An 18,248-nucleotide genomic window follows, 5' to 3' on the forward strand; every position below is an offset into this window, starting at 1 on the left:
TGCACTCTTAAAAGGCTGAAGACACCACTGGTACCGAGAACAGTCGGCTTGAAATATTGCACACTTCAATCCACTTTGTAGAATAAGCAAATAAATCTGCTTGTTTTTTTTTTTAAGTTTTCTTTTATTCTGCAGCAAACTAAAAGCATACAAGAGCAAAGTATTGTTTCTTTTCAATGTAAGAGGCCATTTCTTTACCTTCTGTATTATATTTCAATTTAATAAGAACATCTAACCCTTTAGACTGATTACTCATGTCTGCTAGTTTTACATTACATCTATTTTTACGTCCATTAACTGGTATGGATTCATTCTAAACACCAAGCAAGCCTCTGTGACTGAACAAAAAGTGCTTGCTGTCCATTATTTTGGTGACCATACTTTGTGCAAATTACGTTGAGCTTAACAGTCTATTTGTTTTGTCCCCCCCAAAAGAAATAGAAACACTTTTCCTGTAATGGATTTCACTGAAGCGTTCGGACACAATAAAGAGAACAGCTCGTTACATTTCTTGTAGCCGGTAACATCTGAATGAACTTTATTTTTATTTTTTTTGCAAATGCAACAAGAACAAAAAGACAGTTGTTATTTCTAAAGACAGCAGCCACACATTTGTTATAATAGAGAAAATAGGAGCCCATATATCTTTAATGTTTCAGAAGAGACTAAAAAGGTCAGATTTCCCCCTGGACGTAATAATGCAGAAAGAGACCTGTGCTAAGCTGGGAAAAATGCCCTAAAACCAGTTTCCAGCATCCGTGAGAACCAACAGTGCAGAGACTGTGTAGTTCACCCATTTCCTGTACCTGTGGTCCAAACATACATACAAACCACCGTGTTCTTTGAAGAAAAGAAGAAGGAAAAAAGACATAACCCAGCTGAAAGAGGAAAAATAAGCAAAGCAGGTAATATTTCCAAGAGACGATGCGGAAGGGGGGGAAGCAGGAAACGTTTTCCAACACCAGAATAGTACAGGCTTGAGAGATGAATCACAATAAAAACCATGTTAATAATCTCATTGATCATCCTCACTGGTGACACCAATAGAGTAACGCATCTCCTAACACTCAGCCCTGAGAAAAATCTGCCCTCATGGCACCGACCAGTCAAAATTTTGTTATTTTTTTGCAGTTATCCCGAGCAGACTGATCCTGGATCTGCACTTGAAGGCATCAAAAACCATCCATCTTGAAACGTTCTCAGAGATCACGCGAGACATCTTTTTAATACAACTAAAAAGGTAGAGGGATTGTGATACTAAGTGCTACATATCAGAGGCTATAGTAGCTCAGTAAGTGGAGGGAATTAAACGAAGGAGTCTGTAGACAGAATGTAACGGGGCACAAATATGGCTTCAGGACGACTCCTCCTCTGCTCGGGCGATGGAGATGGCTGAATAAAACCTTCATGTCGTTACTGTTAACCTGTACAACTGATTAGAAAATTAGCATTTTTTTTTTAAAATCTCGCCACGTATTTAAGGAGGCTGTACACCACAAACAACATCTGGTTTTCACAGGCACAGCGGCGTGTGTGCAACCACAACAAAATGGACAGAGCACAATGCTACAATGTGTATTTAGTTGAACGTCTGCACAGCTTTACTTCCCCCCCAAAAGTGCATTTCCTGTATTCTGCATACAAAAGGTTATGTTTTCCACACATTCTTTGAGGTTATTAAGACCAACGAATTGAAAGAAACAAAAAAATAATCAGGTTTTGGTGCTGCAGGCCGAAGAATTTATGTGCCTATGAAAGCAAGCGGGGGGGCGTCAGGTTTTTGAGCATCCATCCCTGTTCACCATAGACCGTCATTCTGCCAAATAGTGTGCCTGCTACGACGGCAACGCAGGTTTCTACTATACTGCTGTTTTTAGCACGTATAGTTGCTTCTTCCTCCTGCTTGAAGGAATGAATTCTCAACGTGAAATGTACCAAGTTGTACACTGACTACAGTCATACGGCTTCCACCTTCACTCCTTGAAAGCCAGAGAACTGCTGTTGTACAGTTTTACATCACTCGTCATATGAAACTGTACCACAGCAGCAACACAGTGAAAACAGTTTGCAAGCCACAGCTCCTAGCATGATATTATTAAAAGGAAAAACATCACACACTGAACAAGAATGGAATGATGAGAAACAAATGTCCTGTATAACTTAACACATAATACAACACCCAATGGACTGCTTTGGTGTTTTGACAGAGGTAATAAAGAAAAATATACTTTAAGTGGACCGAAGTCCGAAGAGGAATAGCAGACCGGCCGCTGTTGTACAAAGGACAACTTGAAAACTGGACAAAATACCTTCGAATGTCAATATTACAATATTGTGTGTTTACATGCATTTAGGAAATCTGATTATTGTCAACATTTAGCAGTAACCTGATGTCAGAAACATCACGTAAACATTTTCCTTACCCAGTGTAAGGGATAGAAACTTCTGCTACAGAAACCAGTTTTCTTGATGTATACGCATAACTGAGATTCTAACAGGGTTTTATACACGAGCAAAAGGTTCAAGACCAGAATTTAGTAGGTAAAGTATTGCTGTTTTTAATACTCATGCACCCTTGTAGCTGAAATCCAAAAGGTCACCTAAACCCGACCCTCAAACAAGTCTCATTAGGTCATTTTCTGAGCAGATTTGTGGATTTCTTAACATATACACTCTTGAAAGACTGACTTCTTCACTTAGGCTAAATGTTCTGACTGGAAAATAGGGAAGCAAAACAAAAAAGAAACAACTCAGGTTGCACTGCTTCAAATATATTGCTAATACACTTAGAGTATGCCATTCAGTTTTAATTTTATAGTAGGAGGTAGGGGAGAAATCGGACTACCGATTCACCAGCAACCACGTTAATGCAGCGCATGTAGATGCATTCTGCTTCCCTGCCATTACCTGATGTCACCCAGGAACAGTTTGTGTGAATGTAAACGTAGAAAACAATTTAGAGTAATTTCATAATCAATGTGTGACACTGTTTGAGTGCACAAACCTTTAAAATTCCCCATTTAGTTGCAAATAGACCAACCACCCCCAAAATTTAGTTTCTACAACTACCCTTCTACCATTTGCCCACCTAAAAACCAAACACAGCTCAATGAAAACACTTATGTAATCTGTTCTTGCGCACACATTTGTCCCATAACTACTATTTTGAATTGTCTACATCATAAAAGTCCTAAAATACTTTCTCGTTTCCACAATTTCATGCCAAAAAGTCAATATCTGTAGCATTCTGATAACAAAGAAATGTGTTTTTGAACAAAGTTTAAATTGTTCAAATTGTTTCAACTAAACAAAAAAATTCTCAGAAGACCATAATAGTAAAAGGTGTTCAGTGTTTTGTTCTTTTAAAATCATTTTCTATACATTTGTCAGCTCGTAAAGGCCTCAAGTGAAAGGAAAGTTTCGTAGCATAGAAGAGAAAATGGCCCCACCCAACCGCCTCTGTCCAGGCCTGTTCAGCATCGTATCAGCAGAGTTTCCTGCTAGAAAAAGGCCCATCTTGAGACCTGGCTATATGCAGTAGAAAGCTTGCCATTAGATCTGCAGCGTAAGTGCAGAATAAATAAAATGTTGCTGTTCACGTAAAATTCATACCTGCTAAGGCATGTGTATAGAAGTCAATTATCAACTGTGTGCATGTAGATGTGTTAACTGTCGAAGGCGGAAAGGCATATTCCGGCTGTTAATGAAGTTATGTCTTTGGGTTCTCTGAACTGTGTACCAAGTGAAGCCGGAGCTTCATTGAGGTGCAACGTGAAGATGAAATCATTTTAGGGGAAAATGTATGTCAGGTAATGCGTCTTTAAACAACACTACAGCCGCTGTAAACGACGCTTACATGTTTACAGCCAACTGAAAAACTCTGTATTTTTTTTGTTTTTTTAAAGGATGATTTTAAAAGCAATGCAAAGAGGAAAAGAAGTAAATCACCCATACTCGAACAGGAATGTTATGAATTGCTAAAATAATGCTGGGAACTCCTGGAGTTATATCAGTACCCATTGCAAAGTTATGCTGCGATCGCTACAGGTGGATAACTTCATTGACTGAAGAGAATGCCAGTCAAGCCTGAGCCTGAGGTACAGTTGAAGCTGACCCAAGTCCAGTTTCCGGATTTCGGCTGACAGCAGAGAACTGGTGGAGATGTGGGGTGAAGGCCAGTAGCTTTGGTGAGGCTTCAAAACCATAATGGAGGATAGAAGGGAGAGGTCTCCAGCGTCGGTGTGGACTTAAGAAGTCATGTTTTTAATGCCAACCACATGCTCATCGTCTATAGCTTTCATAACAGAGACCTGAAAAGACGATAGAGAAAATGAGATCTGGGTCCAATTGATTGTTTTTTTTTTTGGTGCAGATTAACAGTCCCTTTATATTAATTCCACTAGCCAAACTGCTAAGTTAGCCTAACATGACTTGCTAACATGTTTTAATCAGTAAATGCTCTACTACAGTTTAGTTAAGTGGATCCATTTAACAGGACTACAAATGTTCTGGTGTTCCAGTGAAAGTGAAGGATGTTGCCAAGAGAATACGTCAACAAGTGTAAGAGAATAGCATAACAGAACATTTTAAATAACATACAATTAGGTCAAATTAAAACAGTTACTCTCTTTCGGTATCTACCAAAAAGAGAGATTTTTTTCCCCCCCATCCTCAGGACAAAGAAACTAAACTCACCATAAAGGTTTCTCCACCATTGACCCTCTTCTCGATATCTTTGCCCAGGTCACCTTCTGGCACTTTAAGGTCCTCTCTGGTCTCGCCACTATCATCCATCAGAGTCAAGTAACCTTCTGAAAGATCGACTACCTAAACGTGCCATCACGCAGAAAGTAAACACAGTTGAGTTAAAAACATTATGACAGCAAATGCATTTCAAAAAGCAGGAAAAAAAAAGACTAACCACCACCAGCCAAATGAATTCTAGCTGGGATGCCACTCCAAAGCATCAAATGGTCCAATACTTCACCTGAATGAAGCTAAACTAACTCTCATAGACTGTATAAAAGATGGACGTAGCTACCATGACGTCACCCGTTGGTTTCTGCACTGAGAAAATGAAGCCAGGGTTTTGCTACTTCCTGGTTGACATCTTGGATTTTTGGAGCCAGTGACGCAAAAATCGTCGGAGGGGGGCGGGGCCATAGGAGCAGCGATTGGTCAGATGGATTGAGAGGCGGGCCCTCTCTGCCCGCCCACATTTACCGCCTTCTGCTCGCTTCGTCTGTATGGTCGCTGCCAACTGTCAGTAAAGCCAGCCACGCCCCTTGCCCCGCAAAATGTTGACGGTTTTTTAAAAATTCAGTATTGATTTATTTTCAGATTGGCCACCTGATCTCTGGACTTGACCATGAAAACTAATAAGAAAAAAATCCTGAGCTGGAGGAATGCAGTATTTCATGATCTGTGATCACTTCTTTTCCAATTCATTTCTATGGGAGCCAGGGCTTTTTGGAGCCAGGAATAGTGGATGTAGTGATATTGCAGGTTTTTGACACTTCCGGGTTGGCTTCATTTTTCAGGGCCGGTTGCTACGTCCATCTTTTATACAGTCTATGCTAACTCTTTGATAAGCATTACCTTTGCTAAAGCTTCTTCACCCAAAGAATAAAAATACAGAAAGTGCTGCAGTCACAAGCTTTTGTTGTGAAGTAGCAAAAGCAGAAATAGATCAATTTACATCATCAGCAACTTCATACAAATTTGATCCGCCTGAAAACCACCATTTAACAGTGAAACAAAGCTGTGGCGCTGCAGTGGAAACTTATGTCATTACAGTTTGTCGAGGCACACTGTGGTCAAAGCCTGCCAACTTGGACCACACTATCAGCATACAGTTTGTGCATGTAATGAAAATCGGGCAAAGAAAGTGAAAGAAACACAAAAAAAATAGAAATCACAGCTAACAAAAGTAGCTGAAAGTCAACACCAAGATCACCGAATATCCATGACAGCTTAATTCTAATTAAAAATAATCAAATGAATGGATTTCAACATGCACAAAGACATATTTTGACAGTGTGAACCTAGACCAAAAATCACAAATCAGTGTCTACAAAATTTGCTTTACATAATGCTACACATCTGCAACAGAGTCAGTGCTGATGCTAGCTTGTGAAACATTCTCCCAGTTTGGTCCTGCTGCATACAGGTTCTCACTGTGTCAATGCTACTCTCAGCGTTAGTAAAATACTTGATCTCCACCAATGCTTTTACAAAAAAAAATGACACTGATAAGAAATTTGTCCGTAGAGCAATTGTGTAACACAACCATGGAGGGTGCTGTAGAAGTGCACTGAGGAGGAATGTTTTTTATAAAAGAATCTTTTGTCAGACAGAATACAATATAAAAAAAAAACAACTGAAATCCAGTTTAAATTATCTGATTACAAACCTGCCTTCCCAGGAACATACCAACCACTGTTCCCTTGGATTTTTTTTGACAATTGCAGCCCCAAAAGAGGCCTCTAATTAGGCAAGAGGAGACTGCTTGTTGGCCAAGCAAAAGCCTGCTCAACCAGTAAAAGCAGTATATCCTTTCACAACTACTGAGAGACGACTCAGCTCTGACACGTGCGACAAACTCCTTTAGCAATGGAGAGTGCAGACATTTTCTTTCACACTTTCTCATTGAGATTAGGTAACGTATCCAATCCAAAGCATTGTGAAAGTCATTGCAGTGAAGGTCAAAACAAATCTTAAAAACCAGTACAGAGCGGGACAACCATTAACTGTCGTGCCATGCGTCAGCCAAACTGACAAATACAAAGTACTGATTGCAAATGTTGTACACAAGCTGGATTCCCAATGACAATCTCTCACCTGGTAATCTTTCCTTGTTACGTTAGGAACATCCATGTTATGGGTAGATGGGCAGATATCTTCATACTTCTTCTGAGTAAAGATGTCAAGTCCAGTAAGGTGAACCTAGGAAAACATAAGTGATTAGATCTTGCACTGGACCCACTAAGTATTGGGGGTTACTTGTAAAACTGGGAAAAATAGGACTAAATCACAGAAGTGCCTTAAGCACTGCATTCCAAAGGATGCACGAGGTGGTTTTTACCTTGGCATGTCCATGCTTGCCAGTCTTCGAGGTAGTCATGTCAACTATCTTACAAGGATGTCCCTTCAGCATGACAAAGCCATTTTTCCTCAATGCAGAGCACTGCACAGGGTATGTTGCAGAGGCTCCAGAGTCCCCACTGGTGAAATCGTCATCTGCCATGATGGATTGTGGGCTGCTGCACGTCACACAGATGAGTAAAAGAACAACCGTAAAATGTGATTATTAGGATTTGTACGGTCATAAGAATCAATATGGCAAAAGTATAAAAGTAAATATGGGATATTTATTGCAAGGTAAATGGTTAGCACAGTGTTTTAAACAGTTAAACACAGAAACATGGCAACAACCAAGCAGTTGCTTGACACAGACCAGTGCTGAGCACATCGTGTCCTGGAGAATGTGAGCTCACATGGCACGCTCAATCTAGATAGTGATTGGGCTGTCAGTGCTTGATAATCAATATCCTCAAAATGCAGCATAAAAGGGTCTTCAAATGTTAATAAATAAAGGAGTCAATCAGCCAGAAATATCTAGACTTTTGATTCTGTCTTTGAGTATAGTAATGTAATCGTATACGGGGGGGGATGGTCACTTGTCATGCCACATGGTTTCAAAGTAATTCTTACTTAACAAATACAAGCACTTCTCTCCAAGAAATACGAAAAATAGATCATTTCCCCTTTAAGTCCAGCTCTTTTTAAATATTTCATAAGAAAACCCCAAAAGGATTTTCACATTGTCTCTTTGTGCATCTAACGGAAACATGCTTCAGACAACGACAGTGATGCAAAAATACTTGCAGAAATCAGCATTTTTACTGTTGAAAATGAGCAGACATACATAAATACCAGCTGTGTGTGTTGACTGGTAATATCAGTCGTGATTTGTCTCCAAAAGATTTAATCAATGTTTTAATCGGTGACGGGCCAAAATGTGCAGCATCCTTGTTTTCTGTGAGCTTAAGTCACATAGTTAAGATGTATAATGTGTCTTATATGTGTGGTATGCTGTGCTTTCTAGAATCTGTCCTTCTCTTTTCAAATAATCTTTTTAGAGTTAGTCTCAAAGCATTTTTCTTTTATTTATTTAATTTATATACACGTCTGACTTGATGCACTTTGCTGTTTTGCACACAACTTCTTTGTACATGTGCAATGACAAACAAAAAATTAAAAAAATAGATTCTGTTCTGTTTATTTGCGTTTCCATACAAAGACAGATTAGACATGAGCAAAAGAGAAATCTTGCTGGAACACCTGAGTTATTAAAGGTTTAGAAATGAATTAAAATGAATGAACTGAAAAAAAGGAGCCACATGCATATTTAAAGAGGTAATTTCCTCAAACATAACCTACAAAGGAAGACAGAAGAGTGCACCGTGACTATATTGGTGTTGACTCAGCAGGGATAATATAAAATAAGGAAAGTTTATCTAGAGGGCAGTAAACACTTGAAAGCCATCCAGACAGCCAGAGGGCCTTAACAGCACCGTATGTATTTATTGATACTGTGATCTGTCACCTCGCGCCTGCTTTGCTGTGTTTAAGGTTGGGCTGGAAGTGGCGGAGTTAGCTAAAAGTTAATCGTTCAGCTAAATCCTTTAGCTGCACTTTGGGTCGACGTTAAAATGTATGTCCGCTTTTGCTCACATGCTACGACGATCCCGTGTTCCTCCACTTTCCACATTCGCCTCCAAAACTTGTGTACAAACACTTAAACTAGGCGGTGCCACCATGTCTTGCTGGCCAACTAACCTGACAAGCTAACGGCTAATGCTAACGTGTGGATTTTTTTTTTTTTTTTTTACTCGTACACGGCGTTTGTTCCAGCTCCAATTTCCCCTTTTTTCACCATTTTTTTATTGCGACATATCCAACGTGTTAAACAGCTAGCTTATTAGCCCGCTGGCTTCAGAAAGTAATTTAAACAAAGGCTCAAGTTAGCATGACAGTAGCTAAGCAGCTTAGGTCAGAAAGCTAACAAACCCCATTAACTACGTATGTTACGTGGCAGTTGGGCCAGAAGAGCGTCTGACACGACAGCTTAGAAGAGAAAGCTAGCTTCAGGGTCCCACCTCGTGTGTTTTCTGTCATTGTTAGCTCGCTAGGACGACCAACACCCTGTGACGAGACTGCTGCTAACGCTAGCTGCTAAGTTCTTTCATTCGCTCGCCAAACATCAGCCCAACCACTCCAAAGTTAATGATTAACCAGCGGGGCTACGAACGCCTCCCGCTATTACACATCACGTCAGGCGTCACGCAGCACCGCAAACTAACTCTTTACAGACACCCACGGCCACGATTGTACTTTTTAGGCGTGTACGTTTAGCTTACCTTGTGTCTCGCTTTCACCAAAAAAAAAAAGAGGAGAATCACTTCGCATGCGTGGAGCTTTTGTACCGCATGCGGGGCAGAGAGGGCAGGTACGAGCCCCGGTGACGCGCAGGGGTGGAGGGGGGGGAGACGGTGCAGTGTCAGCGGGAATGGGACGTCCATGTGTTTGTTAGGGAGAGAGGAGAATACAAGCGAATAATAAAAAGAAAACCGTATGGGAAACAAAAGTAGAAAAGGCCAGGAAGACAACGCCTGTTAAGATGACTCTGGTCAGGTGAGCCGTAAGTGGCACGTTGAGGTCGTAAAATAGGGATATTTGAAACCTTGGGGCAGCACACAAAAGCCTTAAAGTAAGTTTTTAGTAAAACAGAAAACTTTCTGGAGCAGTTTCCTAAACCATACCAGTGCCTCAACTCCCAGCTTGATCTAATTAGTACAAGATACAAACAAACAAACAAACTCCAACACAATGTCTCCTGAGACTACATTTTTTACAGCAGCAATGATCAAAATGGGACACCTTATATGTTGATTTGAAAAAAAGAGAGAAATTAAAGTAAAAACGAAAAGTAAAAGGTACTGTCTACATCAAATAACTGCGGATGTCCAACAATATCGGCCCACTGATATTAACAGCCCCATATTGGCGTAAAAGTGTAATATCTGTCAATATGGTTCTGTTTCTATTTTTTATTTTTTGCCTATAATGAAAACCGCTAAAATAATGCCTGGATTTTGCCGGCATTTATCGGCGCAAATGATGACAACAGGAGATATGTGATGTGACCTAAAAATAGTTAAATAGCCCACATATATTGGTATCGGTTGATACTGGAATCGGACATTGAGAGTTGGACAATATCGGCATATTGGGTATTGGCAAAAGAGCCAATATCGGACATCCCTACAAATAACCATACAATAAAATGAAAACAAAACATAACCACTGAAATATGTATGTGAACAATTGAAAAGTTGTTGTTTTTTTATTTTTTGGCATGTCTGTTTAAAAAAAATAAAAATCAAACATCCATCCATTATCTATACACTGTTTAACCCTCACTCGGGTCATGGGGGGCTGGAGTCTATCCCAGCTGAGCTAGGGTGAAGGCAGGGGACACCCTGGACAGGTCACCAGTCTATCACAGACAGACTAACAAACACACTCACATTCACACCGACGGACAGTTTAGAATCACCAATTAACCTCAACATGTTTTTGGACTGTGGGAGGAAGCCGGAGAACCTGGTGAGAACCCACACTGCACGGGGAGAACATGCAAACTTCAGGCGGAAAGATCCCAGGTGTCCTAACCAGGACACAAACCGGGGTTCTACTAGCTGTGAGCTGTGCTAACCACCAAGCCTAAGAAAAAAAACCCTAAATATTAAACAGAGTTTTTCAACTGAGTTTTTTGACAAGACACTCTGTTTGGCAAACACCAAACACTACACATCACCACAAACACATCATCCCAACCATCAAGCATGGAGGTGGCAGCATCATGATGTGGGGATGCTTCTTGGCAGCAGGCCCTCGAAGGCTTGTAAAGGTCAAAGGTAAAATTAATGCAGCAACGTAAAGAAACGTAAACATCCTATTTTTGATGTATTCTTGAATATATTGACTGAGGTCTAATTTATTTGTGTAGGGACTAGTTTTCACATGTCTTCATTATTAACTTGCCTATCCTTGAAGTGGAATGTGCTGACAGTAGCCAACACTTGCCACATTGTTTCAACAATTATTTTTTTTAAATTAGATTTTACTATGAAGAAAGAGAAACAAACATTTTAATTTTCTGTCAGAAACAGAGAGAGCTCATTTTCATTCACAAAGTCCATTTTTTAAATCTATTTCATTCGACAGACAAAACAGATTTTTACAGTTCCGCATTGTCTCTTTGTGCTTTAAATAAGAGACATGTTTAAAACTGATAATGCAAATTATAGTAGCATTTTAGGAGGTTCTCCTTTATACTGTCGGGGATTAGAAAAGATACTATACCCATTTCCTGTGTTTCCAGCTCTGTGGTAGCTCGTGACAGTTTAGCTCAAAGCAAAAATGCAGCATTTAGGGGGAAGGGCTGACACAGCCCACTTATAATTAGTCTTGAATTAGTCCCCAGGCGTTGCTGGGGGCTGTGTAAGAGAGATTGTGTCTGTGGGTAAATAGATCTGTCTGAAAACAGTGCAAATTTCCTTTGGTTTCAGTTAAAACATTCATCTCCACCCAACTGTTCTCTGCACTCCCTGACTGCTTTGCATGGATCCTCCAACAGCCACTGGCCACACAGGAATTCCAACTTATCTGGGTGGATGAAAACACAAGTTTTTGCTGCCTCACGTATCCCCTCCAGGCCAGTAAGATGATGTAATACAAACACCCTGCTTTAAATAACAATTTGTGTCTAATGTGTTATGTTGCATTCACAAAAAGCTCATTAAAATGTTTAAAATCCTACCAGCTCATAATCAGCTGGTAAAAAAAGAATCCAGAATCTATGAATATGAATCAATATGTTGTTTTAACTTCACTTAAAAGTCTTCTGTGTGGCTTCCAAAGTTACAACATCATATTTACATGACCTCAGCCCAGTTTTAATGTAATCACAGCGAAAGGATTCCAGAATCAAGCACATCCTGTACATAGATAAGTCAAACATTCAAGGGAAGTAACAAAAAACAAAACACTTTTTTTTTTTCAGTGGAGATTGATATAAAATGATGGAGTACGTAATATTTCTTAAAGTTGTATTTTATTGCCTCTTCTGTTTAGGATTCTGCAAATATCGATGCTGCTTTACTTCCTTGCTCATTCATTCCACAGTTACAGGTTTTGTTTGTGTTGTGTTTTTTTTAATGCATTTACAGCGACAATTCAGCAATAAACCTGCTATTTTGACCACCGGGGGGCGACAGAAACAACTGTAAAAGCAACTGCGACAAGGAAAAACATGCAAAAATGTACAGTTGGCTTTGTTTTTCCACCTTTTTTTAAGTGGGAGATATATCTGTTTAGCTCTTTAGCTCAAAAAAAATTACAATATACTCATTAGCTAGTTGCTAACTGGCTTCCATTTAGTGCTGAGTAGGTAGTCGACGCTGAGGTTTTACAGTTTATATATAGAAAACGTTTGTATGCTGCGGCAAGAAGTGTCATTATGAGAGGTGAACTGAAACACAGACAGGTTATCAAGTTCAGGAGAGCTTAGTGGAAAGAGTGGGATCATAATTCTCTGCAGGGTCAACAATATACACAGAAATAATGTGGAATTTGTTTATTATAGCCTCTTATGACAACCAAACCACAATACTGCAATAAAAGTTGATATTTTTATTAAATGTAAACATCACTCCATATTAATATTATCCATATTAACGAAAACACGATATTTCAGGTCACTGCTGTGTTGGTTTTTGCGTGTATTTACATTGTGAATAAAATGCCGTCCTTTCCTGTGTAAAAAAAACTTTACTTTGCCTTAAACTCCCCGTGTAAGCGGATAAACGTGCATGCACACATTTGAAATACTGACCGATACATCCTTGCAATATTGCACAAAGAGACTACACAAGAAAATAGCTGCTTTTTTAAGCATCTGACGATGTTTTGAGCTGCTGCAGTTCAGTATTGCCTTTGTCGGTCCGACGTCCCTTTTGGAAGACAATCGCGATCTCCTCAAAACTTTTGCCCTTGGTCTCGGGGACACGAAAGTAGGTAAACACCGTGAAGCCGAGAAGCAGCACAGCAAACAGGATGAACACGTAGCAACCCATCCACTCCTGATGAGAGGAGTGATGTTAGTGAAGCCAGAGCATGCGAACCCACATAGGTGCATGATGTATACGTGTTTACAGTACATACATGTTCCCTTTCTCCTCACCTGTATATAGGGAAAGGTCATGCCAATGATGAAGTTGCTGGTCCAGTTACAGCAGCCGGCGAGGGCGATGGCTGCAGGCCGAGGACCCTGGCTGAACAGTTCAGCCACTATGAACCATGGGATGGGTCCAGGGCCAATCTCAAAGAAACTCACAAAGAGGAAGATGCCTGCCATGCTGACGTAGCTCATCCATGAGTAGTCATTCTGGAGGAAGAAATACGTCAGTCAAGAGAAGCTGTTTTTGTCTCAGGGTGGTTTCACGCTTATTAAACTTAACAAAAGCTGTTGGAACAATGAGCTCAAAACACGTTTCATTCCAGTCTGCATGTTATGTCGTAATTGGGTTTGTCTTTTTATTCTTGTAGCGGGAATCTAAAGCCAAATAAGAAGCTCTTTTCAGATTAGAACCTTCCTAGTATTTTCTGTATTTTTCCTGATTTATCTGACATGAGAATCCCAATATCTGTTATATTACCTTTAATTGTACAAATAAAAGAAGAAGAAACATTAAACAGTGTTTCCTCTATTCATAGTTTAGTCATGTGTGAGGTCTCCAGTGCATATGACCTGTACAATTTACTTGCTGAGGTAAGGCATCAATTTTCCTATGTACATGTTTTTTGCATTAATGGAGACATTGTAGGAGAAGCAAAGATCTCTCTTTTAACTCTCCTATTACCTTCAAATTTACTGACATCTTTTATCCTTGGATTCAATCTGACCCCCGCCACCTCCAGAAAATTATCAGAATTAAAATGGTACCCATGTTTATTTGTAAATTAGCCCTTTAAATAAAACTGAAAAAAATTATGTCACTCACTTATTTAGAGATGTTAAACATTGAAGGGGGTCAAATTGACCCCAAAGATAACAGGAGGGTTAAAATAAGGAGTTTACGAGGACATCCTGCGTGGTGTAACTTTTCTGCAACATGCTCAGTACACTGTGGTGCAGACTCAGCTGTCTTCTGCTCTGTTGGTTGACAGGTGTGCAGTCAGCAATCTTAAAGTCCCTCTCCGGTCATTGATTAACCCCATAAGAACTCATCTCCATGTGTCAAAGTTGCATATTTAGGATGTTTTCCAATAAAATAACCCCTTCCTGCCGTAGAGTGACTTAGATGTAACTCTACAGTCTTTTGCGTTGTTTAGAAAGTGCAGATTTGTAAAATCCCCGCTTCTCTCTCCATCCATCCTTCCACTATGTATTGATTTATTTTTAATGCCCTTCTTGTGCTTTGGCTAAGAGTGAACTTAATGTTACAATAATCTCAGTGCGTTGATGGAGTAAATTACTTCAGACCAAACTATTAACATCAGAAGTGAAGCTCAATTTGCTGACAGACCCAGAGCTCTGACAGTGAATTGTACAAACCTGGAATTTCAGGCCAACTGTCATGGCAATAGCACAGCAGCACATCCCTCCGAGGCCTGCCATCGACAGAGTGCGCCTGCCAGCCTTGTCCACTAATGCAACCTGGAACATACAATGCGCTGTTCATCTCTTTGTTCACAGTGTCTATGAAAAGCAAACTTATTGCTTTCCAACTTCAAATCAAGAAATTCTCAACTTAATTTGACTTTTTTTTTGGCAAGAGTTTCCAGAACACTTTCATGTCAAGGTGAAAACAGATTTCTAAACAGTAATATCAAAATGTAGAATCAGTGATTCAGCGCAGGTGCAGCAACTTGTGAACTAGAAGTCACATGAATTGTGAAATGGAGTGCATCATTTGAGTGCATTACATGGGTGATTGTAGTAGAAAGACACCTGGATAGAACTCCAGTCACTGCTGAATTAGTACACCTGGCTATAAATACACCATGAAGACAAAAGAACACTCCTGGCACTTCTGTGAAAAGGTTATTGAAAATCATAAGTCAGGGGATGGATGCAGGAAAATTTCCAAGTCACAGAGTATCCCTCGGAGTACAGTTAAATTCTTCATTAAAAAATGAAAGGAATATGGCACATGCATAAATCTGCCTAGAGCAGGTCATCCTAAAAGCTGAGCAACTGTGCAAAAAAGAGACGAGTGAGGGAGGCCACCACGAGGACAACCATGAGCCTCTGAAGGAGTTACAGCAGCGGAAATAGGGGAGATTGTTTGCATACAACAACTGCTGCTCGGGTTCTTCACCAGTCAAAGCTTTATGGATGATTTGCTAAAAGAAAGCAACAGCTGACAAAAAAAGTTAATATTAAATCTAAAGTTCACCAGAAGGAATGTGTGAGACTTTGAAGTCAACTAGGAGATAGTTCTTTGGTCTGATAAGACCAAAATTTCAAATGAAGCACGGTGGTGGCAGCATCATGATGTGGGGATGCTCCTTATCAGGAGACCCTGGAAGGTTTGTGAAAGCAGAGGGTAAAATAAATGCAGGAAAGCATAAAGGGGGCAACCTGATGCAGCCTACAAAAGAACTGCAGAGATTTGTTTTCCAGCAAGACAACAACCTGATGCATACAGTCAAGGCTACATAGAGGTGGCTACAAAGCAACAAGATGAATGTTCATGGCCAAGTCAGAGCACAGACCCCAATCCACTTGTTTACTCCATAGACTGCATAAAAGATGGACGTAGCTACCGTGACGTCACCCGTTGGTTTCTGCACTGAGAAAATGAAGCCAGGGTTTTGCTACTTCCTGGTTGACATCTTGGATTTTTGGAGCCAGTGACGCAAAAATTGTCGGAGGGGGGCGGAGCCATAGGAGCAGCGATTGGTCAGACGGATTGAGAAGCGGGCCCTCTCTGCCCGCCCACATTTACCGCCTTCTGCTCGCTTCGTCTGTATTGTCGCTGCCGACTGTCAATCATGCCAGCCACGCCCCTTGCCCCGCTACATGTTGATGATTTTTTAAAAATTCAGTCTTGATTTATTTTCAGATTGACCACCTGATCTCTGGACTTGACCATGAAAACTAATTTTAAAAAAATCCTGAGATGTAGGAATGCAGAATTTCATGATCTGTGATCACTTCTTTTCCAATTCATTTCTATGGGAGCCAGGGCTTTGTGGAGCCAGGACTAGTGGACGTAGTGATACTGCAGTTTTGACACTTCCGGGTTGGCTTCATTTTTCGGGGCCGGTTGCTACGTCCATCTTTTATACAGTCTATGGTTTACTCCAAATTGCAGTGCAACCTGACAGAGCTTAAGCAGGTTTGCAAAAAAGAATACGCTAACATTGTAGTGTCTAGATGTGCAAGTGTGATCATCACCTATCCATATCGGCTCAATACTGTAATTGTGGCCAAAGGTGCATCTATGAAATACTGACTTGGAGGGGGTGAACAGTTATGCAATCATTTATTTCACATTGACATGACAGAGTCTTTTGTTTTGTAAAGCCAAATAATATATTGATCATGTTTCAATACTGAAAAGCAATAAAAAGGGGAAAACATGTAAAGGTGTGTGTATAGAAGACAATGAACAGTACATGTTCCTGGTTTATTGTCTATATGTGTGTGTGCACGCTACTCACAGACACCAGAGTGAAAATTGTGTTGATGACTCCGACTCCGATGGTGGCGTACACCGGCTGACCGACACCAGCTCCAGCGAAGATACTCGTAGAGTAATAAAAGATCTTGGAGACAAAACATTGATTTTCCATAATTACATAGTTAAACAATAAAGAAGCTGTAAAATTGTAAAATCGCAATTGTAAAATGACAGCATGTAGTTTTACAGCTGTACAACATAACAGAGCAAAATGCACTGTGTGTATTTGAATCATATGAGGCAAACACCTTAAGCTTTCTTTAGAAGAAGAAGTTTAAAAACCTAGTTACTGTTAATGTACATATAGAAACACAGACAGAGAAATGATTCCACTCACTGCGTTGATGCCAGAAAACTGTTGGGAGAGGTGCATCATGAGAGCAACAAACAACTGCCGTCTGTACACAGAGGAGGCGATCTTGGAGAGAATACACAACAGTAAAACATTGTCAAATAGCAATATTTTATAAGCATACTGTACATCTAAAACATACATACATTATTGCTTTACTTATGACAAGATGTTGATTATGTGGTTTTTCCTAACATTCCTCGTCTTTCTGTTTTGTTTTAAACAGTTAGAATATGATGAATAGAGTCTAAAGTGTGAGTGCAGCTTCAAACATTATAATATTTGTTTGTTTGCTGCAATGTGTGAGAAAATCATCTTCTGAGACTGTTGAAACTTCTGTGTTTCACATTGGAGACGACTGAAGGGACAAGGCTTCATTTGCAGCCTTTTTACAGTTGACTGTGTCAAAAAGTTTCCTTATCGTTAGTTCAATATTCTTTAAAAATTAACAGTTAATATATCACTTATTTAAGTAGTGATTCAACATTACATTAACCTTTACACGAGATTATCAGCATAATGTAGTTGCTGATTAATTAGGACAAATCAGGAGACGTGTCCGTCCACACTGAGATGGAATGTTAGGCTGTATTTTCCAGCATATTATATTTATTATATCGTCGCATGGTTGCTGTTTCAGACAACTGACTGTTTTGAAAGATGGACAAACCATCAGTAGCATCACCCATAGGTTTCTGAACAGTGTTTATGAAGATCAGTGCGGTGGATGTCACCATCTTGGCGGCAGAAGTAATGAGATTTATGATAGGTGCGCCCATGTGGAAAGCATGAATTAGCTTTAAGTCTGAATACAATTTACACGGGTGAGTTATAGAAAAATTCAACACCTGCACAGTGGTCATGAATGGATAAATTAGATATGAAGACCCAAACAGTGACTTGTACCAGGATGTAAATATGTTATTTTCTGCTATAAAGTTGGACATTTTAACATGGGGGTCTATGGGTAGCGCTTCAGTCACAGACTGTATAAAAGATGGACGTAGCTACCGTGACGTCACCCGTTGGTTTCTGCACTGAGAAAATGAAGCCAGGGTTTTGCTACTTCCTGGTTGACA

General features: G+C 40.0%; 2 protein-coding genes across 3 annotated transcripts in view; both read right to left on the minus strand.

The window, feature by feature from the left end:
* Positions 1-502: 502 nt before the first annotated feature.
* eif5a2 (eukaryotic translation initiation factor 5A2) lies at positions 503-9,513 on the minus strand. 2 transcript variants are annotated; one of them, XM_008280090.1, is made up of 5 exons: positions 9,423-9,513; positions 7,085-7,262; positions 6,841-6,945; positions 4,696-4,827; positions 503-4,310 (listed from the first exon to the last, which is right to left on the minus strand). In XM_008280090.1, exons 2-5 carry the CDS (start codon positions 7,244-7,246, stop codon positions 4,248-4,250), a joined length of 462 nt encoding a protein of 153 aa, XP_008278312.1. In that variant the 5' UTR covers positions 7,247-7,262; positions 9,423-9,513; the 3' UTR covers positions 503-4,247. The 2 variants fall into 2 exon arrangements, with proteins under 2 accessions (XP_008278312.1, XP_008278313.1); XM_008280091.1 differs by having other exon boundaries at positions 7,085-7,259; positions 9,423-9,463.
* Positions 9,514-12,688: 3,175 nt separating this feature from the next.
* The window catches only part of slc2a2 (solute carrier family 2 member 2), an 8,915-nt gene continuing 3,355 nt past the window's right edge, over positions 12,689-18,248 (minus strand). The window contains exons 6-10 of the mRNA XM_008280092.1: positions 17,155-17,235; positions 16,798-16,902; positions 14,684-14,785; positions 13,310-13,513; positions 12,689-13,208 (exon numbers count right to left, since the gene is read on the minus strand). Coding sequence (XP_008278314.1) covers positions 13,017-13,208; positions 13,310-13,513; positions 14,684-14,785; positions 16,798-16,902; positions 17,155-17,235 — 684 coding nt within the window. The 3' untranslated portion in view covers positions 12,689-13,016. The remainder of the gene's footprint in view (positions 13,209-13,309; positions 13,514-14,683; positions 14,786-16,797; positions 16,903-17,154; positions 17,236-18,248) is intronic.

This window comes from Stegastes partitus, unplaced genomic scaffold, assembly GCF_000690725.1.
Source record: "Stegastes partitus isolate 25-593 unplaced genomic scaffold, Stegastes_partitus-1.0.2 Scaffold181, whole genome shotgun sequence".
NCBI lineage: Eukaryota > Metazoa > Chordata > Actinopteri > Pomacentridae > Stegastes > Stegastes partitus.